Raw genomic sequence first — 24887 nt, 5'->3', positions numbered from 1 at the left:
TGCGATGACACTTGTGTTAAGTACGGTGTTCTCTAGCTTGTGTAAGTGGTTAGATAGTAGTCCTAATCTTACTGCAACCGTGTGTGTGTGTGTGTGTGTGTGTGTGTGTGTGTGTGTGTGTGTGTGTGTGTGTGTGTGTGTGTGTGCATAGTAAGAAGAGCATGAGTCTCTGTCCTACATAATTCAAGTCTCATTGTGAACAAAGTTTTACATTTGTACATGAATACACTGCAAGTTCATACAGCCCTCCAACCATACATTGATTATGTCATCTGCTATAAAGGATTCTGTAACAGGATAAAACTCAGACTTGTGCTGTGGAATTTGCATTAAGTACTGTGTTCTGCAGCTACTGCAGCTGTTATCTGCTATAAAGTATCGTCTGGCATTATGAAAGTCACACTTGTGCTGTGTCATTTGATTTAAGTACTATGTTCTGTAGCTAGTGTAGATATCTAGTTAGAGGTTCTAATTTCACTGCAGTCAACTTGTCTTTGTATGTTCATTCTACTGTCTGGTGACAATTTTACAACTGCATGTGAGAACACAGCTATGTCTTGCTTTCCTGTCCACTTCTTATTATCAACATACACTTATGATGTGATCCCCTCTAAAGTTCACAGTATTACACTCAAATATCTGTGTAGGCACGAGCATTAACTACTGTGTTCTCCCCTTTGTTTAGGTAGATATTTTGTGGTACTAATCTCACAGCAAACTGTGTGTGTGTGTGTGTGTGTGTGTGTGTGTGTGTGTGTGTGTGTGTGTGTGTTTATTTAAATATGAGTGGGTAGACAATGTTGCACCAAGAAGTGAATCCACATCAATGTGACACACTCCTCTTAATATCGCCTCAGCATATACTGATCCTGTAATCCTCTATAATGTGCAGTGTTACAATGTAAAGTTAGATATCTGTGGTGGTGCTACTGTTGTGTCATATACAATCCAATTTGTATATCTCTACAGGCTAAATGTGTCAACTGACCTAATTTAACTGCTGTGTCTGTAGCTGGTGGTATACTGCTGCCAGTGTATGATCTTTTGGATCTCTTTTCATTTGAATTCCACTCAGGAGAACTTTTAACATAGCCTCATGAATCCAAGATACCTTAATTCTCTCTGCCAGTGTGACATGCTTCCTACAGAACCATGGATGATGTCATCATTTCATAGATGCATATATACATTGTGACTCACAGCCCTTTCAGGACCCTCTGCAAGCCATCTGTAGACCACTTGATGTGTGATTGCTAATTCTGTCCTGAGGTGGTGCATATGTCACATATGAACAGAGTCAGTATGTAGTACAATCCCACCAGTACACACATATGGTTGTAACCCTATTATCTACTATCATATAGATATGACAATTTTGTTTTAAATTCTGTGATAATGGATCTAGAATTTGCACATGTCAATGTTGCTGTCAGCCACTTGTGCAGTGTTGAGCTGTGGATGTATGGTAGCCCTACAACAGTATATTCCAATCTGTGATTTGAGATAACATACTGATGGACACTGTTGCCATTTTATTATATGTTCCTTCCATAACAGCTATAGTAATATGCCTCTTGAGGACTGTTGACATGGGATGTTGCTATGTATACTGTTGCCTTAGTAAGGTATGTATTCTTGTAGTGGAATATATTAACATTATAAATATTTCTTATTCACACATCACAGTGACACTTGCTACGTGTGCATGTGTACACCTACCATCATAAAATGCTAAGTGAGATACAGCAATGTTACATCATACTGATAACATGAGCACAAACACCTTGTTTCATCCACATATTATAATGCTGTCATATACACAAATATATAAACAGGTTAGATTCACTTACAACCTTTGGGAATTCATTGTATGCAAAATTTTGTTGCCATTCACAAGGATGATTCAAGTAATGCCAGCTACATTGTGTGACTGTCTGTATTTGTGTCATTAACTGTTCTGAATGAACCACATCAACCTCATTTGTAATGTGCCAATATATAGTATCCGAGCCCTCAAACACACACCTTTCCAATGATAAACATACAGGCATATGATGTGCAGCTGATATAACAACATGAACTAGGTAGACCTGTACGACTTTGTTAACAGTTCCACTGTGTGTGTCATGTGATGCATACCCAGGTGTCACAAATCTTTTCCTAAGTAAATACTAAATTTTAAGGGAAACATACAGCTATGTACACACATGGTTGTAGATGGCACTAACGATACTCACCTGGAGGCAAAAGATACCTTGCTAACTGACAAATTTGGATCAAACTTCATCTCCTCGAACCCCACTGTGCATCAATCAATGTATACATACAAACATTACCTAGCACAATTTCTCAAGAAATTCCCATTCCCATGAATTACCACATTGATGGTAGTCCACTGAACATAGAAGGTGACATAAGAGATCTGGGAACAAAGGTTGACAGCAACCTTTCTTTCGACCACCACATTGCCACTGTTGTCAGAAAGTCCTTCTATGTGGCACATCTCATTACTAAGGGTTTTGCATCCAGGAAGAAAGAAGTCATTGTCTCCCTCTACTCTTCCCTCATTAGGCCAATCATCCAGTACAAAGCCCCATTTGGCATGTACCTCACTAGATATCTACAACAACTGGAGAGGCCACAAAAATACCTCACAAAGAGGATCTTAGGCCTTAAACACAGACTCAAAAAACTCCAACTATTCTCTGTCTCATATCGCCTACTTAGAGGTGATCTCTGCTTGACTTACAAAGCCATGTCTGACCCAACTCTGTTAGAAATGCTACATCTAAAGAAATCCCAATCCCTCCACACTACAAGCTCCAGAGACCTCAACTTCATTACTATAATCAACAGAACAAGCTGAGGGTAAAGTTTCATAACCCAGAGACTGCCCATGCTATGGAATAGACTTCCCATACATGTCAAGTAGAGTGTCTCTCTGGCCATCTTCAAGAGAAATCTTAATGAGTGGATGAGAAATAGAAAATTCACCTTGGGGATCACTCCAGTGGCTCTACTTGACAGAGGTACTGGGAACTAAGGTCGGGTATTATGATGCCAGGGTAATCCTATGGCCTAGGCTTGTAAAGGCTCCAGGGCCATTAGCCTAGTACTCACCTAAGAACATATGAACCTATAAGAGAGAAGCTTATTTGCGCACTCTCTAAGGCTAAAAACATGGCACCAGTGAGCCCTGACAACATCCCAAGTTGCCTTATCAATAAATTAAAACATGACCTAGCAGAGACACTTGGATCCCTACTGAACCACAGCCTCCAGACTGACCATTTTCTGGTGAACAAGGTGGGAACCTCTGTCTGAACAAGGTGGGAACATCTCCTGACACAGGTAATTATAGTCCCATAAGCCTGACCTGCCTATAAGCGAAGGGAAAGAATCATTACAAACATTATCAACAAAGACATGGGTAATCTCCTGACTATGTAATCAACTGATTTTTTATCCATTAAGACTAGATCATGTCTGTTAAATCATGTTAACTTCTTAGAGAAGGTCACCAAGGCCATGGATGAAGGACAGAATGTGCATCCCACCTAACTTGATCTAGCAAAAGCACTTGACATAATTCCACACTCAGGTATTACAAGTATTTAACTCATATTAAATATGTCTCAGCTGGCCATAAACCACTATATCACCAAGTTGGTAACTCAATGGTTCACCAACAGGACACATACTGTGTGAGAATTCACCTATAGCAAGAGGCCAGTGAGCAGTCCATTACCACAGAGTTCTGTACTACACCCTTTCCTGTTCTGTATTTAATTCACAGAAGTCAAGGCAAACTTAGACATCCTTTGCCCAAACAAATTTGCAGATGACTGCAAATTGTGGACAATTCTCAAATCCAGTAATGAAATTGACACACTGCAGAATGTATTAACGCATACAAATGATTGGTGCCATAGATACACACTAACATGTCCAAAAAACATATTTATTTACCTTTGTAAAGCAAATACCCAAGCTAATTACAATATAGGCAGCACACACTAATGAGTGGACCCAGTAGTACCTGATCTACGTATTCAGGTAGATAGCGATTGGAAGTTTGACCACCATGTGTCCAGAGTGGTGACAAATCCCTTCTATGTGTCACAAATCATAATTATGAGCAAGACATCCAAATCAAAGGATTCAGCCCTTATCACAACAGTAATTGACAGCAATGCAACCTTTTGTATACAACTCACCACACATCAGCAAGAGCTGGAGTAACACCAGAGATTTTGCACAATGAAGATACAGGGGGCAAAGGACAAGTCCTGAGCAGAAAGATAGAAAGGTGTACTACTGTGCTGTGTCTCCTACAGAATACTAAAGGCTGATTTGTTTCTGCCCTATAAGGCACTATACAATCTGGCCCTGGTGGAAATGTTACACATTGTTAAAGCAAACTGCACAAGGGTCAATTGTTCCAAGGATGTTAATCTAGCATCTGACTAATAAAGCATGCTGGAGAGACAGAAACATCTCTCAGACACTGCACCTTCTGAGGAACAAGCTTCCCATTCATGTAAAGCAAATGCCTTTCCTGACACTATTCAAGTACAACCTACATCATTGAATGATTAATGTTAATTTTACTCATAGTATTATGCCCATACCCTCATAGATAGAGGCAGTTGTTCTTAGATAACATAGCATACGCTCATAACTGTGTGAACATTGTTCACATAGCTATTTAAAATGATCAAACTCATGTTAAATATGGCTAGGATTTTATGTCATCTTGGAATGTTAGTCTAGTATTCTCCTATGAAACTATGAACCTAGGAAGTCCAACTGTATCCTATGTACAGCTATAGTGTGACTGTAGAGTGTCACAGACATTACAGTACATCACATCAGTATTGCAAGCTGATACTTTGCATGGACACATATGCATGTATGTCAGGATTTCATGCCAGTATAAATTTTCACTGGTGATGCCAGGGGGACAGTGATTGTGGGGCACATGTCTTAAGGTCTGACATGTGCTTATACATGTAGAACACAATCACAAAAGACTGTCACACCATTATTTCTAGATCTCTCAGGAAAATCACGCATTTGTTATTAAATCCTGTGAAATTTTACGGCTATACTAAACTAGCCCTTCTTGCATTGCTTTTCTTCTTACTGATTCTTTGTTTATGCACTCTGCGGTTACACCTTCCCAGATACTATAGTAATATAGACACACACACACACACACACACACACACACACACACACACACATATATTCTTTTTTCTAGCACATGGCAATTTAAAGTAGGATACTAGTAATTGGAATTGGTTGCTTCATTTCAGTCACAAGACAACTGTATTAAGACAAAAGGTACACAGTTCTCAAAGGCAACTCAACACAGAGAACTGGAATAACTAATGTAATGCATTTGAAAACAGATGGGATTTTCTGTAAAATCTCTTTCTTCATTTTTTTATGTTACTCTGATGTCTGACATCAAAGTACAAGAGAAAGAACATCTGAGAAATGCACCAGATTAACAATAAGAATGAGAAGTTCTCCAAAAAGATCGGGCAAAACATCTTACATGAAATCTTGTAATCCACCTTTTAAAACCTCCTAGTATATCTTCAAAAAGCTTTAGTCAGACTGGTCTAGCAGCCTCATGGTTGTCCACTGAAATCAGAAATATGACTCACAAATGGGAGCAGGCATTGGAGGATTGGAAAATAAAGAAACACAATGCTGGCAACAACTGAAAGAGAAAGCTTCATAGTACTCAGAAAGGGGGCAGCTTGAAAAAAAAAACAGTGACTCTGGTGCCACCTAGTATAGAATGCTACAAACTCAAATAGTGAGTAACCACAAAAAGTTCTGGTAGTCAATAAAAATGCTGAATACCCTTATAATCCTCCCCAAAGCAACACAAGTGGATATTACATGCTCTTCTCCTTTTGTTTTAAAACAGCTAATTCTGCCGCACCATTACCAACAGCAGAATATTTTATATTTATTTATTTAAATTTGTTGACCGGGTGTGTCCATCTGGACGTAGGTCCATTTTCAGTGGAGGCCTGGGGAGAAAAGCTCCACAGTAGAATAAACAGACAGTAGTTACATTGGATTACATAGCTATTAACAATTTAACACAGCAATTACTTACAACATATTTACAGATGAAGAACATAGTACATCAGTAGACAACTAGAATCTTTATCTGTGAAGTACATAACAGACATTAACAAATGTTACAATGAGAAGTTCCTGCTGTATAATAAGTACTAGGCTTATGAGCATCTGAGCTTGCTATAATCACGGTAGTTAGTGTAGTGGAAAGAAAGGTAGTGGTTGGATGGGGTGGATGATATTAGAGTGGGAGCTGCAAGGGCATAGCCAGCATGTTTTTAGGTGCGCTTTTAGTAAAGTTTTGAAGTGGGTGCATGATGGTACGGAGGTAATTGTGGGTGGGAGTGAGTTCCATAATTTGGCTATGGCGCAAGAGAATAGTGCTTCACCAGCAGAGTTATTGGCTTTAGTGATCTGCAAGTGATTTTTGTTGCTGGATCTTAGTGGTCTGGTGGTGCGATAGGGTTGGAGTAGATTCTGGAGGGAAGGGACATTTAGTGGATGGTTTACTAGTTTGTGGGCGAGTGAGAGTTGATACCACTGAAGGAGGTGAGGGAGTTCAAGCCAGCCCAGTTCAGCAAGTGAGAGACAGTGGTGACTACGGTAGGATGCCCCTGTGGCGAATTTGGCGATTTTGTTGTAGCAGGTCTCTAGCTTGTTTAGATCACATTGCCTTAGGTTGGTATATATTGGAGAAGCATAAAGTAGGGTGGAGATAAGGTGGGAATTTGCTATTGAAATCTTTGCTGCTTTGGTGAGAAATTGCTTATTTCTGTATAACGCTCCTAGTTTTTTGTGGACTTTTTTTATGGTCATGGATATGTGAATGTCAAATTTTAGTTTATTGTCTATTTTCACTCCTAGCAATTTGGTGTGTTCAGTTGGGTATATAGTGGTTTTGTCTTTTGCTGTGATGTTAAAGTGAGAGTTGTTTTGAGTATGTTTGGTGGGTTGGAAGATGAGTAGTTTAGTTTTGTTTGGGTTGAGTATTAATTGGGCATCGGATAACCATGTTTCAACAGAGGAAAACGCTTCCTGTGTGACTTTTTTGCAGTTTTGGTAGGGACTGGGCTGAGCAGATGATGGTCGAGTCATCTGCGTATTATATGAGTGTGCCATGTTTGATGACAGAGGCTAGATTATTGATGTAAACAGAGAAGAGTAGGGGTCCAAGGATGGATCCTTGGGGAACCCCTATGGAGACAGGTAGTTGGGGAGATATGTCATTCTGCCATACAATGGATTGTTGGCGGTCAGACAGGTAACTCTGAAACCAGTTGGTGACTGATTGTGAGAAGAATAGGTTATTGAGGACAGAGATAAGTTGTTTGTGTGGGACCATGTCAAATGCTTTAGATAGGTCTAGGAAAGTAGCAGAGGAGAGATAGCCATTGTTTTTATGCTGAAGGATAGTGTTAGTAAAGGAGAGTAAGGCAGTGGTGATGCTATGGTTTGGTTGGAAACCATGCTGAGTACTGAAAAGGAGGTTGTTAGTAAGGAGGTAGTCTGAGACCAGAGAGTGTATGCATCTCTCTAGTATTTTGGAGAGTGGAGAGAGAATAGCTATGGGGCGGCAAATGGTTAGTTCTGCGGAGGGTCCGCCTTTGTGAAGGGGAATTATATGTGATACTTTCCACAGTGTGGGAACGTAACTTTCTGTCAGAGATCAGTTAATCAAGATGGATACTGGTTTCAACCTGCATCCATTGACACCCCTTCCTCACAATTCCTTAGACTGTTAGAAGCCCCCCGCCCCCATTCTACATAAAAGAAATTAGCAATAAGCACGTAAGTTAACTGCTGGACAAGTCTGACTTTAGCTACAACCCCCAACATGCATGTGCTTCACCCAAGATTGACACAGGTAAAAAGTGCAGCTTTCTCCAATCCACTTGAAACACATTTTTACTTAACATTTAACACCAAAATAATCTCTTTTAGCTTCAAGCATTGGGCAGTACAGTGGTGTAGTGGTTAGTGTTGTCACCTCACAGCAAGAGGTTCTCTGGATCGATTCTCTGCTGGGGTGCCTTCTCTGTGGAGTCTGCATGTCCTCTGGGCATTCGCATGCATTTCCTCCAGGTGCTCCAGTTTCCTCCCACATTCCAAAGACATGCAGTAGGTAGACTGGACATTGTAAATTGGCCCTAGGTGTGAGTGTGTGCATGCAGTTATGTGTGGTGCACCCTCCAAGGAGGGTTGGGCTATGGCAATCAAAAGGAGCCCATAAAACCTGTAAGTGCTACAGAAACAATGAGCACTGAAAGGTGCTCATTGCCTGATGCACCACATGGTGTGTAAACAAGAGAGAGCTTCAATCATCATCATTCTCTTACCCAAAGCATCCATTCCAGTCAGTGCTAAAGATTATAGAAATTGCCATGTATTCCCTCTGGCTAAGATTCTGTAAATGATTGTTTATGGTGAGAGTCTAGAATACATTCCAAAGTATAATTAAGTAATAAAAAGTATAGCTTTATTTCTAAATATATTAGCCTCACAGCCACTTATCATATTACCAATAATATTTTCCCTAACATGGACTGAAACTGTATTCCTTAACCTCTAAAGTGCCATCAAGATAGCTGACTATTCAGTGCTACTGTAGAAGCTCATTGCTTGCAGATTCTCAGAAGTTATGCTAGGGTGGTTCTAGAACTATTGTCTGTGTAAAACCTACAATTTTCTTAGCAACAACTCCCTGACAAAAGGTGGTGTTCTCACTAAGGGTGTCCTACATGGCTGTCCATGCACTGGGCCCAGTACTATTCTGATTGTATATCAGTAGTCTCCCCTGAGACTTTCCATATGTATCTTACACCCTATGTGCTGATGACATTGTACATCTGCTCTCAAATCCAACTCAGTTCAAAAATATGGATCTAAAAATGATTTTGCCAGTGTCTGGACATGGGTGATGTCAAACAAATTGAATGTTATTTCATAATAGTTATCTGTTATGCTATTAGGCACTGTGAAAATGACCACTTCTTCTTTTGGCTGCTCCCATTAGGGGTCACCACAGCGGATCATCTGTTTCCATTTCTTCCTGTCTTCTGCATCTTGCTGTGTCACACCAACCACCTGCATGTACTCTCTCACCACATCCATAAACCTTATCTCAGGCCTTCCTCTTTTCCTGTTACCTGGCAGCTTCATCCTTAGTATCTTTTTCCTATATACTCTGCATCCCTCCTCAGCACATATCCAAACTAATGTAATCTTGCCTCTCTGGCTTTGTCTCCAAACCTTCCAACCTGGGCTGACCCTCTAATAAACTTATTCCTAATCCTGTCCACCCTCGTCACACCCAGTGCAAATCTTAACATCTTTAACTCTGCCATGTCCAGCTCTGATTCCTGCCTTTTTGTCAATGCCACTTTCTTCAACCCATATAACATAGCTGGTCTCACTACCCTCTTGTAGACCTTCCCTTTCACTCTTGCTGGTACTTGTCTGTCACAAATCACTCCTGACACTCTTCTCCTTCCACTCCATCATGCTTGTACTCTCTTCTTCACCTCTCTTCCACACTCACCATTACTCTGAACTGTTGATCCCAGTTATTTAAACTCATCCACCTTCACCAAATCTAATCCCTGCTTCCTCACCATTCCTCTATCCTCCCTCTCATTCACACACATATATTCTGTCTTAGTCCTGCTGACCTTCATTCTCTTTAGAGCATATCACCACCTCTCCAGGGTCTCCTCCACCTGTTCCCTACTCTCACTACAGATCATAATGCTATCTGCAAACATCATAGTTCACAGGGACTCTTGCCTGATCTCGTCTGTCAACCTGTCCATCACCACTGCAAATAAGACAGGGTTCAGAGCTGATCCTTGATGTAATCCCACCTCCACCTTAAATGCATCCATCATGCCCACCACAGACCTTACCGCTGTCACATTACCATCGTACATATCCTGTACCAATCTTACATACTTCTCTGACAATCCCGACTTCCTCATACAATACCATAACTCCTCTCTATGCACCCTGTCATATGCTTTCTCTAAGTTCACAAAGACACAATGCAACTCTTTATTTAACATTTGTTTACCGGGAAAGTCTGAGTTAGAACAAAGCCAATTTTCAGCAGAGGCCCAGGGAGAAATGCTGCAGACGCATGTCTTTATAACGTGGGAGGAAACCAGAGCACCCAGATGGAACCCTCACAAATGCAGGGAGAACATGCAGACTCTACACAGAAGGCATCCCAGCCAAGAATCAAACCAGAGAACCTCTTACTGTGAGGCAATAATGCTACCGCTGCATCACTGCACCATCTGTCACTAAGTTGCCTCCTTTTTCTTTTACTGATCCCACTAGTGCCAACATAATTTATGTCACCAGAAATATCTCGACTGGAATTTGACCAAAATCTTAACTTTAAACAGTTTACATTTAGAAAGGCGATTCACACTCGGGCAAACAACAATTGTTCGAAAGGCTGTTTGAAAAGTTTGCAAACTCTGAAAGAAAAAAGGTTCAAATGTGCAATGAGCAAATGCACAGTGACATTCGCTCATTGCACATTCGACATTGTGGGGCGGATTGCACTATAGTGGGGATCAGAAAATGGTCCCTTTCCCCACTGTAGGGCGATCTCAAAGTTATAATATTAAAGTAGGGGGGTGTGGGGGGGGGTGCAGAGGGGCTTGCTCCCTGCTTTACACTTTTTTTTTTTTGTTCGACATTAATGTTCGAAAAACAGCAAATCTGCTTTTTGATTTGCTGTTTTTCGAACATTAAAGACCATCGGCGTTTTCACTTTTGTGGTTACGAGTCACTCATATGAGCATTCGAACCACTGTGAATTGCCTTTATAAAAGTAAACCCTTTTAAACACTATGAAGAGAATCTTTTTGTCAAAGTACTAAATTAACTAAAGTATTCTTAAAAGCTGCTCACCTTTTTTTACCTCTGAAGTCAGGAGATACATTGTTTTCAAAAGACTAATACCAAGGCTAGAGTATGCCTTGCCTATTATTGTGTCTCTTTCTAAATATAATACTAATCTCCTTCAACCTACCAAAAACAAAGACTTTAGGTATATTTACTTAACAACCCCCAATGAACACCATCACCTAACTACTGAAAAAAATCCACATTTCTACTAAATACCCTCACCTTTATGCTATTGTATAGGTTTATAGGTTCATAGGTAGGTACTAGGCTATTGGCCCTAGGGCCTATATAAGCCTAGCCAAACGGTACCCTGGCTTTTGCCACCCAAGAAAATTATTTTCCCTTGCCCCTGTCAAACAGAGCCACAGAAGTGATCCCCGGGGTGAATTTCCTATCTCCCATCCAATCATCAAGATTTTTCTTGAAGAATGCTAATGAGGAGCTTTGTTTGATATAGATAGGTAGTTTGATCCAGAGTATGGGAAGTCTCTGAGATAGGAATCTATCCCTCCCGCATGTTCAGTTTATTGTGGTGACAAGGTTTAGGTCCCTAGAGCATGTAGCTTGGGAGGAATGGGATTTCTTTACGTGGAGCATGTCCAACAGCTATGGGTTTGACATAGCTTTGTATGTTAGGCAGAGATCGCCTCTGAGTAGGCGATATGCGACAGAATAAAGCTGGAGTTTTTTGAGAAGGTCTGCGTAGGACATCTGTTTGAGGCTGGCAATCCTCTTTGTGAGGTATTTCTGTGGTCTTTCCAGTTGTTGTAGATGTCTTGTGAGGTACATACCAAAAGGGGCATTGTACTCTATAATGGGTCTAATGAGTGATGAGTAGAGGGGAACAATGACCTCTTTTTTCCTGGATGAGAAACCTTTTGTGATGAAGTGTGCCATGTAGAAGGATTTCCTGACTACTGTGGAGATCTGATTATCAAAGGAGAGACTACTGTCCACCTGTGTCCCAAGGTCTCTTATCACACTTTCAGTGTTAAGTAGACTACCGTCTATGTGGTAGTTCATGGGTACAGAGTTTTTACCAAAAGGGATGACAATGCACTTTTTGGCATTGAGCTTGAGGCCATGGCTTTGACACCAGGCATCTGTCTCAGTGAGGCCCTTTTGTAGGATGTCCACATCATTAGGAGATTTGATTATGGCTCCTAGTTCGCAGTCATCTGCACACTTTTTTAGCCAAAGACCTTCTTTGTTAGTCTGTACTTCAGAGAAGTAGATACCAAACATGAGAGGACCTAGGACTGTACCCTGTGGTACTCCACTTGTCACTGGTCTGAAGTTGGATTTAGAGTCTGCTACTTTCACAGTGTGGGTTCGGTCAGTGAGCCAGTTGGCAACCCATCTTGTGACTTAGGGATTTATACCTAGTTTAGTGAGTTTGTCTATAATTCCAGAGTGGGGGATGGTGCCAAAAGACTTGGTGAGATCTAGATAGGCTGTGTGTACCACCTTACCCTCATCTACAGCTTTGGTGACCACTTCAAAGAAGTCTATCAGGTTTAGGAGATATGATCTGCCTTTTACAAACCCAAACTGGGTATGGTCCAGAGTTTGGAGATTACCAATGTCATCGTTTATAAGTTCCATGATGATACGCTCCATAGCCTTGCAGACCAGGCTCGTCAGGCTAATGGGGCAGTCGTTCCTGTGGTCTGTGGTGGCTCCCCCTTTGTGGAGTAGGATAATTGTTGCTGTGCACCATTAAGTGGGCACAAAGCCTGAGGTGAGGCTATGATTGAACATGGTACTTAGGTGAGGCGCCAGTTTGTTCTGTAGTTCATGTAGAATGCAGCTTGGGATGTTATCAGGTCCCATGGATGCTATGTTCTTGGCTTTGGAGAGTGTGATTTTTACCTGTGCAGCTGTGATACAGGTACTTTGCATTCTTCTGGTATAGAGATGGACCCTTTAGGGCATGAGAGAGGGGTAAATTTAGCACTGAACCTATCTGCCAGGATGTTCCCAATATCAGTTGGTTCTGTATATTTAAGTGCCATTGTGCTGTAACTCAGAGCAGATCTGAGTGTTGCCATTAAGATTCTTGACATAGTTATAGAATGCTTTGTGGTTGTCTTTAGAATCAGTGGCAATTTTGTTTTTGTAACTAGCTTTGGAGGATTTTATGAGGGATCTCAGCTTCTTACTGAGGCTGACCATGGAGTTCCTCCAATCATGGGATTTTACTCTTTTTTGCAACAGTTTCTTTCTTTGTTGTAGAGTTTGTTTATAGCAGGGGACCACAACATTATTGTCATCTACTCTAAAACATATTAATGTTATGTATGAAGTTGTTATACTGCATCATTACATAGACTCAATTATACAACAGCCATCTCAAAAAAAAAGCATTCTGTAAAACTGGCCCTGAATTATGGAATAAAATCCCTACTGAAAAAAGAACAAAATAATCTCAGAGTTTTTAGAAAAAAAGTATAACTGAGTAGAGCTTTTGTCAGTGTTTTTAGATGCAGATTATAAGACAAAGACATTCATTTTGCTGATATAAGGGTAGTTTCACTCCAACAACTTGTATAGTCTGCATTGTAGCTTTCAGTAACAACAGTATCTTATACTGTACATATTCTAGTTTTATATACATACATAGTTTTCCAGTTTAAAAGTGGACTTCCCAGTAGTTATAATTCTACCTTCTCCTCCCTTCTCTTGTGTAAAAATGGCCTGAGATAAGCACAGGCTTATATAACAAACAGCCTAGGACAGCACTAGAATATCTGCCTTCCTTACCCTACTGATTACTGACCGACTGTACTGCCCATAGCTTTTGTGAATTAACAGGACTTTCTTACTGTTTGACCTTAATGCTCCAGGAGGTTTGTTGCTTATATGAAAGCTTTCTACCTATATTTTTTCTAGCTTGTATCCATGTACAGTTTACTACTGCGTGTATATATGTGTGTATATATATATATATATATATATATATTATATATATATATATATATATATATATATATATATATATATATATATATATATATATATATATATATATATATATACACACACACACACATATATATATATATATATATATATATATATATATATATATATATATATATATATATATATATATAAACCTCTTTCTTGTATTAACCTAGTGCTACTGCATGATTACATATACTCCTCTTTATTGCCTGAGTCACATCTGAGGAAAAAGTCCTTGGACCAGTTTGCTTACCTGGCTAAAGAATATAAACATAAATAAATAAAACCAACTGATAAGATATATCCAGATATGCAGTGAGATAAGTTTTGTAAAGGAGTTCTTTAGATTGGTGCAATACGGCACTTGGTCAGAATTTTAAATGCTCTATGTGCATCTTTTGGAGAGAAGTTACTATACTATCTTGTATTACAGTATCTCTAAAAAAAGAAGACAGAAACTTAAATAACCTGTACCTCTTTTAAGATTAATCTGTTAACTAATTACTTAGAAAAAAGTTTTAAAATTAAATACTCTGCATTCTATGCTCAGATTTGCCATGTGTGTCACATACTGATTGCATCTGGCCAATTATTTGGATTCTAAATTTAGCTATGTGCATAAAAAACATCCGTGAACCAATGAAATTAAAGTAGTTTGAACATACTGATGTATCTATTATACTGTATATGATTCTTCCTTGCAGTTTTTCAAGAAACGTTGTCTTGGGAAATTAAAGGCAAGAAAATATTCTTGACACTATCACATCATTAATATTATCAGTTTAATATGATGAAGAGGAAATACAATAACTTATTTTTCTAACATGATTAAAAACACTTTGGATAGAAGGTAGTTGACATGTTAAACAATTATTTACCTCTCTGATACCCAAAATAAACACTACAGCTTTCAACCTTCAGACATATATACAGTCAGTGAAAATCTGTATCAACAAAACTTATATCGCTTAGCTTGACTGTGACCATTTTTTTAAATAATTTGTGGAAATATGCTATTTCTAAAAGTTTATGTGTGTGTGCATGCATGTGTGTCTGCAGGTGAACATATGAATAAATGTAAAACAGAAAACTACTTACAGGAAAATGCATATTTAAGAAGGAAAAATCAGGAAGGAAATGAGATTAGAAGGCCTGTTAATGACAGTGGACAACATCATCCCCTTGTACTTTCAGTACTTTTTCAGTACTTTTGAGCATTTCAGTAAAGTTATTTATTATTATTATTTCTCAAATTAATACCAGTGATAGAATTAAACTGCTTCTTCCAATTAAGTTTTACTTTAATATCATTATTTGGTTGGTCTAGCAAACAGTTCAAAAATATATATTTCAAACCTGATCTGATGGGATATCTGCTGGTCATGAATGCAGTTCTGCTAGGAGTACAAAATGCAGCAGCAGATATATGCTGGGTAAGTTTCACACCCTCCTTTGCAAGTCTGTCAATATTAGGGGTCCTAAGATGAAAAATAAACATTAATATTTTAAACACATTCAAATGGTCCAAGTTGATATCATCTCTTCCAATAAACCATACAAACAATTTATATTCAACTAATTAAAAGGTAATTAACGCATAAAAGTAAAATAACTAACATGGATACTTACCTTAATTGTCATGGTTGGTAGAATACTTGCACATGTTAGGAATTCAAAATTCTTGATTCCCACCAAACAAACATTCCCTCAAAAATTATTATATTTAGTCACATGATTTTCAGTTACAAATTTAAAGTTTTTACCTGTAGGATGCCTTATTGTCTCAGCTAAACTTTCCCAGACAAGGAAGGGGAAGCAGATGGAGGAAAAAAATCCAAACAATGTAGAATGTTTAATCTGAGAGTTATTTCTAAGATTTAAATACTTCGCTTTCAAATCATCAGACATTGAGTGTTAGCATATTATCAAGAATAATGCCAAAGAACGAAAACACCCAGTAAAGGCTCCATCTGCATTTCATCAATAAAATAAATGCCTGAAAGGTTCTTACTTCTGCATGCTAGCATAGCCTCAGTCTTTGTTGAACTTAATTTCAGTCAGCAGGACACAGTTCATTTCAGTATGGAATCCAGACAGTTCTCAAAGACAGTAAGGTTGAACATTTGTTTCTGAGAAAAGGAGCAGGTGAGTTGAATATTTTCACTATTAGAGTGATATTCTACCTCTCCCACACATATCCTTTAATTCATTCATACAGATAACAGTGACTGATATCTGTCATGTAACACACCTACAGAAATATCTGTGCATGCAGGTGCTTCTGTGATGCCCCCACTGAACTTGTGTTAAGATCCCATTATACAGCAAGAGATGTGGGTGTTGTCAGGCATTAGAAGCTCTGAGTCTCTAGATGGTGTGAACTGCATTTTATGCTTCTTTTTAATATTATTACTTGTTGACTTTTTTGTACCTTCGTTGAAGTTGAAAATCAACTGCCGGAGTTCCACTGTGGCGACCCCTGACCGGGAAAAGCCGAAAGACACAACAACTTGTTGACTTTTTTTTCTTACTGCTACCTAGAAGAATTATGCATGTGCCTATTTATATTGTTTTTCCCAGATTATAAAAATCTATGATCTATTTTGTATATGCAGGAGCACACACACACACACACACACACACACACACACACACACACACACACACACACACACACACACACACACACACACACACACACATAAACACACACAATCAGACTTGACTGTTTAAATAGAGTCACTTTCATCCACAGACAGCCCATCACCTCAGCAAGTATAGCCACTTAGTTGAAAGTGTACACTCAGGAGTCTGTGATGAAAAATAAATAATGGCCATAGCAATGCATTCCAGTTTTTACTTTTTTTCACACAAATCAGCTACAGTAAAATATTCAGATTTGCTAAACTGAAGCATTTCTCATCAAAAGTTTTTTGCATTGTATATTTACTTACTGTTGTAGCTATGTAAGAAACATGTAGCAGAAGATAATTGCTAATTATAAAGCCTCTACAACTTTTGATGAAACAATGTTATGTGTAACATGAACAAAATGAGGTAAATATTTGGAAAGCTTTGGTACAGCTTTGAAAACACCAGGAAACAAGCTGAAAAAAGACACAAATAAGTACCAGCTGACTGTTATACTTGATACAGCACAGTTACTCAAACACGAGCCCACCTTATAACATCTTGCTTACCATTTTACTCAGAAACATCAATATTCCCTTAGATGATTATCCTGGCACTTTTATCATAGCTCTCAGTCTTCTATCTCTAGAATGAGAATGCTACCTCTCATAATATAGTACAACTGGACAAACTGCGGAATGCCTAATAACAGGTTGCTAACAGCTTCAACTAAGAAACTCCCAAGATAGTTAAAAATGTATAACATTATACTTATAAAAAGTTCTTTTGATGAATTAATATGATCCAGTATTATTTGCCATGATATCTGTTAAAAGATCATTAAAATTGAATGTGTGACTGTAGGCCCTTTCAGTGTGTAGAAATGAGGAACATGGACATTTTAAGACTCAAAATGAGGACCATTCCTTGTAATGAAGTATACTTGAGTGGTATGACTCATATCAGTGGGCAGTATACTTTACCATAACATATCATTTAATTTTATTTAGCTCTAACATAACAGATCATCTACTACTAGGCAATCTTAATGTATTACCTACATACTTGTACTCAACACTTAATGCTGTCCTCATCATTAAAATAATAGCATGCTACTGCAAGCAATAATATACTTTATGTGTATATTACTTGTATGAAAAATATTTCCTAGCAAAATACTTTACATAGTTGTGTGGCTATTGCTTTTACTTTTTTATTTTGTTTATTAGGAATCAATAAATCCATAATGTTCTTTATACTGTTGTAATTGATGCCCTACAAAGTTGTACTGTGATGCTGTATCTCTGTGTTGAGTTTTTCTCCCCAGGCCTCCACTAAAACAAATTCATGCTCAGTCAGAATATATATATATATATATATATATATATATATATATATATATATATATATATATATATATATATATATTTATATATATATATATAGACAGATATGTACACATATACACACAGATATCTTTCTCTCTCTCTCTCTTTATATATATATATATATATATATATATACACATATATGTTTATATACGGAAAAGTGTCATGAGGTGATTCATAAGAAAAAGATAGTGATTCAGTCTAATCCAGAGTTTACTGTTGATATTCATAGTTCTAACGTTAATTTTGAATCTGTTAATATTCCTAGTTTGTCTGTTCAGTGTAAGGTAAGTAGTTTGGCTGTTCAGTGTAGGACAACTAATGTACACTCTAACACAGTTTTCACATCTGTTTTTAATCTCTCTAACAAAGTGTTAACCACTAAGGGGTTCACATTTATCCCTTCACAGAGGACAAATCTTTCTAATGTATTGATGGACCTTAGATTGTAAGCCAGTAAACTCAACCTTAAGGTCAATTTAGTAACATATGAGTCTGATTTTGAAAGCACACAATCTTCCACAGGTTCAATTGAAGTCCCAATATACAGGAATGTTTTAGAAGTCTCACTTCCTAGAAAAAAGATCCTTTACAATTTACCCTTACACTGCACACTAGCAACTTTCCATAGAGTGTGTGAGGATGATTGCAGAAAAACACTGTTGTCTAATTCTAATGTAAAATGGTTTAATTTGACAGAAAATTAGAAAAAAGCTCTACATGACTTAGCTAATGACAACTGTTTAATAATCATGAAATCTGACAAAGGTACAGTACTCATGAATTTTAACACCTGTGTGAACAAGATTACTGAAGTACTGAACAATGATGATTTTTATGAGAACGTTACAATAGAGACAGTTTATAAACTGTTTGAACACATAGACAATGCTTTGAGTTCTTTAGTTAAAGACCATAGCAGCACTAATGAAGAGTTTCAATTCATGCATTCTCCTAATCCTTAGTTTTGCAAAACTATTTGGTATCCCGAAAATACACAAGAATATTAACAGCCCTCCTTTTAGATTGATTGTATCAAATAAACGTTCTAAGACAGAGACTATTTCTCATTACATAGATTTTGTACTTAATCCAATAGTTCAGGCTACTCCATGCCATACGAAAGATTCTTGGGATTTCTTAAATGTGTTATGTGATGCTAAGTTCAATTTTTCCAAGTGTAGTTTGGTTACCTTAGACATAGTAGCACTCTGCACTAACATTCCCCACAGAAAAGGGCTGAGTTATATCAAACATTTTCTATACAAATTTGTAAAGTTTCCTAAAAAGTAAATTGATAATCTTGACACACTGATGTTTTTGGTTTTACAAAATAATTTTTCCACTGTAACAGTGAAATCTACAGACAGGTCAGAGGGATGGTTATGGGGTTAAAGATGGCCCCAGCTTTTGCCAATGTGACATTAAGCGAGTTGTAACTTGATACCTTAGTCCATCTTCCAGTTTTTTATTTGACTAAAATGTACAGGAGATACAGTGATGATATCTTTTTTTGTGTGAGAAGGTAGTGAACGTCAACTTTCTTTATTTGTACAGTCTCTTACAGAAAGTATTGGTTTCCTCAAATTCGTTATAGCAAATAAAGGTGATTCTGTTTCTTTTCTGGAAATTAATTTGTCTATTAACAAAGTTACTGGATCAATCTCTTTCATAGGTCACAGAAAACACACATTTAGAAACAATTATCTTGATTTCAACAGTCAACACCCTTTCTTAATGAAAATAAATGTTGTTAGAGGGCAATTTATTAGAATATTACAATTTCCCAGTTGACTAGTGATGATACAGATTTTGAAAGATAATCAGATTTTGTTATGGAACTATTTTTACAGAAGAATTACCCAATAGGCTTACTCAGTAACATTAAACAGGAGGTCAAAACAAACAAGTACACTACGTTTTAGCCTATACTAAGATTTGGTTTTCTTCCAGCTACAAAAATGTTCCAGTTTCTGATCATACATTAAGTTTTTCTTTACCCATACGTAGAGAAATGAAGGTCTTGAGAGAGATTATTGTTGCCAACTGGAGGATTATTTCAAGTGATCCTAATATTAACCAGCTTTTAAGAAAAGATCCTTGTTTTTCTTTTAAACATATTAAGACTTTGAAGTCTTTTTTGAAAACAAGGATCTTCCTTTTTATTGTTTACTCCACCCAACTCATCTAAACCTCCTGGCATGTCTAAATGTGTATGCTGTAAACACATTTATACTGGTGAATTTTATCTTTTCTCATTGCAGTTTTAAAGTTTCATTTACTAAGTATTTTAATTGCAACAGTGCTATGGTTGTATACTGTTCTATTTCTTCAGCATGTCATTGTTTTTCCATAGGAAAGACTGTTTTAAACTTAGTGACGGAATAAAAGAACATAATTGTGACATAAGAATCAAAGACCACACTAACACATTGGGTAAACACAGTACTACTTGCTCTGGGTTCACTAAGTTTTTCTTTTTGTATTGCAACAGGTGGAAGATTTTTTTGGAGATTCTGATAGCCTGCTTCAGGTGTAGGAAGAAAATGGTAGTTGCATTTAAATGCAGAATTTATCCCTGGTCTTAATGAAACTTCAGAATTAAAGTCTTCTTTGAAATGGTTTCAGTAACACAATCTATTGCATTTTTCAGCCTGAACAATATTTAGACTATTTGTTGACATGCCTTTATCTTCTTAATTATTTAGTGATAGTTTATTTATTGAATTTATTGAAATATTATTGGATGGTTGTCTACTGTAAACAGGCTCTATGTACTGTACATATTAGTTAATCATTGGCTGTTGGTTTTTAATTAATATTCATGGTTTCTAATACCATGTTATATACTTATGCACCTGTAATTTGATTCATCTGATGAAGTTCTGATACATTAAAAGGAGAAAAGCTCATTACACTAACAGTGTTTTTTGTATTTTTCTTGCTTTAGTAGTTTTAAGTATTTTTTATCGGAAGTTTTATTTCATATTTAACAATCGTTCTTCCAGTGTCTCTTGGTATAGTTATTTATATATATATATATATATATATATATATATATATATATATATATATTTCCCCTTCAAAATATCAAATACTTACATTATCAAATCCCATTTCATCCCTGGTACTACGAAAAAGGACACTGATAAACACTGTAGTGTGATCTCAGAGTTGGTTTATTTAGTTGGGAGGTGTGGGGGTGGTGAAACCACCCACTTGGAGTTTTTTTATTTGTTTTGCTTCTTGTTGTCTTCTACTGGTGGTATAGTGGTTCCTTTCCCTGGGTTCGCTTTCATAGTTCCGAGAGTTAGATAAAATGAAGATGCGATGAAGTCAGGCTCGATGAAATGGGATTCGATAATGTGAGTATTCACTTTATTGAAGAGGGCCCACATATGTATATATATATATATATATATGTGTGTGTGTGTATAATGACTATAAAGTGCTAAAGTTTTTTCTCTAAAATGTTTTTAACCTTAGCACTGGGGTGATGGAGCTACACTCATTTATCCCCGACCAACTGTCAGCCTGCAAACAGATTTGCCCTCTAAGTTCCATATGTTCTAAAAGTAGCCCCCATGGTTCTCTGTCATTAATGTCAACCTGATCAATGACTAAAAATCTAAACCGATGTTCTAAACTGTCACAACCATGTTTAGCTAAGGCATTACTTAAGTTATGTTTTCTTATAGCATAGTCATGTTCATAAATCCATTGAACAAATTTTCTCTCCATTTTATCTATGTAAAAGGCTGGGCATGAGTCACACGATGCTAGGTAAATCAATGCTTTTGAATTGTAGTTATATTTTCCCTTTATATGGTATGTAAAGTTTCGTACCATAAAATTGTTTGTTACTTGTATTTTATGGCACCATGCACATGCCCCACACTTAAACATACCATGCGTACTATGACTATTCATAAATTGTTTCTCCTACAATATGTCTTTAAAATTCATTCCCTTTTAGTAGAGAATAACGGGTCTTTCACCAATTTTTTTCTTATGTTAGAGTGATCTGTTAATATAGGGCAGTTCTTTTCAAATATGGACCTTAACCTTCTAAAGTCTTCATTAAATGTAATGGTTAAAGATCTTGAAAAATCAAAGACTTGTTCAGTACCATACTTTTGCGTGTCTGTAGTTATACCAGGCTCTACCACAGAATAAACAACCTCTTCCATTTTTGCATCTGTAGAGTGAAATTCATCTCCCAGAATGGGCTGAAAATGTCCATTCATTCTTTTCCTTTTGACTTTCTGAATCAAGTCATCAATTAATTCTACAGGGTATGCTCTTTTAAGGAACATCAAGCATAAGGTATTATACTCCTGAATAAAATCTTCATGTCTGGTGACCATTCGAGCTGCTGTAACTAACTGTCCCTTCACTACAGACTTTTTTATTGCTTAATAAAAGGATTTTATTGCTCCACTCCTTTATTCAGTCATTCTGGGAATACTGTTGGAGTGTGTCTGGAAGACTAGTTCACTACTTTGGTTTTTTATTCAGGATCTGAACACATGCCATCTATGAAGGAATTCTTAAAAACAAATTCAAGGTAGCTGCATTACTTGTGGAATTAACTCTTGGCTCAATTAACAACATATTCTTATACTTGATGTAGCACAATATGATGCAATTACTCAACCATCTAAGGAATTAATCATTTTGTCTGGAGTATAAGAAATTAACAATTGTAATACTTTCTAAAGTCTTTAGTCCTGTTTAGATAAAGCCATACCTTTATGTTCAAATCCATTCAGTGAAGTAAATGCTCTCTTTTATTAGTATAGTTTGGAAGGAATGTGAGAAAATTAACTCATAACAACCAAGTGAAGCTACCATGGACTTCTGCAGTTGCATTCTACTGACATCTCTAGGCATCACTTATTGCTTGTGTGACACTGCTATCCCAGCTATCTGGAATTTTGTAAATAATCATGTAATTTGTAAATATTAATATGATTCATATGCTTGTCTTACAAATGTAAGAGAACTATATGTTATATGGCTATTAAACTACTGGTCCAGAAGTGTGTGTTGAACTGTAAGTTATGTACTGAGCTTCAAGAATGTAACCACAGTGTACCCTACTGGAAAAGAACAGAAATGTATATAAACAATATACCTGTGCAAATGTATGTTTTAATAGTAGAGTCTGGAACATACAGAGTTAAATTGCAAACTTTCAAGAAAATAAGCTGGAATCAAAATGTTTTTCGATTGTGTTATCTTTCAAAGCAACAAGTAGTTACAATGTCTAGAACTAGACATTTTTCTATTGTCTTGAAAGTAATTTTAATTACTAAGTTTAAAATGTAAAGTGTTTTATTTCTTCCTAACAGCTGCACATCTGAGAGATATGTACTTCTCACACAGACTTTATAAAATTCTGTTGGCATCTGTTAGCATGGGAACTGAAGGCAGGTGGCAAAGAGTGATGTCATCCAAGTTGACCCAGCAGTAATCTTTGATATTAATTTAAGAACTCTGTCAGAGAAAGATTGGCCATTTTGCATCTTGTCTTGGACCTGGAAACATCCTCCCATCAGCACTTGCCTTGTCAATAGTAAGTAACTAGGGAAAAATAATTTATTTTGTATGTAGATAGGAATATAGTAAAGATTAGTTTAGATGTTTTCTGTATTTATTTGAGACTGTCCTGCAATGCTGTTTTAAAATATTTCCTGTGATTCTGAACTCTGCAGTTACTGTGTTGTTTGAGTATTGTCTTGTTCTTTTATTATTTATTATTAAATATATTTAAACATATTTTGTGCCTGGTTTGTTTAGAGATATTTAAGCTTTTAGTGTACCTGGATATGTATTTGATGCCACTGTACAGGCCACTCCTAAATAGCCTTGGAAGCCTTGATCACTTTTATCATTTGGATAATAGTAACATTACACAGTAGGATTGGTCACCCTTTGTAAGGGCCTTTATAGTAGCTGATAAGTAGGGTGTTGGTGGCAGTGATAACTAACTTATAGTCTAGGCAGATGGGGTCATAGCTAGTAAACCTGTGCCAGCCTTCCACAGGAGTGTCTATGTGTTTGTATATAACTCAAATCTCAAAGTGAGTGTGTGTGTGTGTGTGTGTGTGTGTGTGTGTGTGTGTGTGTGTGTGTGTCTGTGTGTGTGTGTGTGTGTGAGTGTCTGTGTGTGTGTGTGTGTGTGTGCGCGCGTGTGCGCGTGTGCGTGTGTGTGTGTGTGTGTGTGTGTGTGTGTGCGCATGTGCGCGTGTGTATGTGTGTGTGTGTGTGTGTGTGTTTGTGTGTCAGCTACTTAGGCAGGGACACAAAGCACTTGTTGGACAGAGAGGGTGCTGGAAGCCTTGGCTTGACCCCTCATCTGAGAGCTTAACCCTATAGCTGTGCCTGTGGGGAGTCTTATTAGGGATCTGGAGAAAGAGGGAGAAACCAGCCCCAGACTGACTGATCTCTGTGTGCTCTTAAGGGAAATTGTACTTTACTGTGTATGTTCTTATCATCCTCCCATTGTGCATGTCCCTCACTGTTGCCAGTTGTGAAGATTGAGGCTCCTTGATTACTGAGCCAGTGCAGGGGCATCACACCTTGTACATTGTGCATTGATAATTCCAAAACCATGCTACCTGCAAAGTATTAAAACATTTCATGTTAAAGCTTACACAACAGCAAACACAGCTATATTGCTATTTAATCTTTATCTAGTTGACATTTATTGTTTATTTAATATTTACTTATATTGTTATAAATATCATGTATTTCTTAATATCTCAACAACCAAGAAGTGCAAACAGAACTGCATAGTTTCATATGGAAGTTCTCAGATGGAAAAACAAAATGCTGCTGACACTATGTGAGCAACTTGCATGGTTGCTCGGATATTGCAAG

General features: G+C 37.3%; 1 protein-coding gene across 3 annotated transcripts in view; it reads right to left on the bottom strand.

The window, feature by feature from the left end:
• LOC122802701 (arylsulfatase H-like) overlaps window positions 1-24887 on the bottom strand; it is a 672840-nt gene that overhangs the window by 398283 nt on the left and 249670 nt on the right. For all 3 annotated transcript variants that reach the window (XM_044072448.1, XM_044072446.1, XM_044072447.1), the window contains exon 4: window positions 15340-15461. In XM_044072448.1, coding sequence (XP_043928383.1) covers window positions 15340-15461 — 122 coding nt within the window. The remainder of the gene's footprint in view (window positions 1-15339; window positions 15462-24887) is intronic.

The sequence above is a fragment of the Protopterus annectens genome, chromosome 5.part0 (assembly GCF_019279795.1).
Source record: "Protopterus annectens isolate FY-2018-M chromosome 5.part0, PAN1.0, whole genome shotgun sequence".
NCBI lineage: Eukaryota > Metazoa > Chordata > Ceratodontiformes > Protopteridae > Protopterus > Protopterus annectens.
This window is presented reverse-complemented; position numbering and strand designations above follow the sequence as displayed.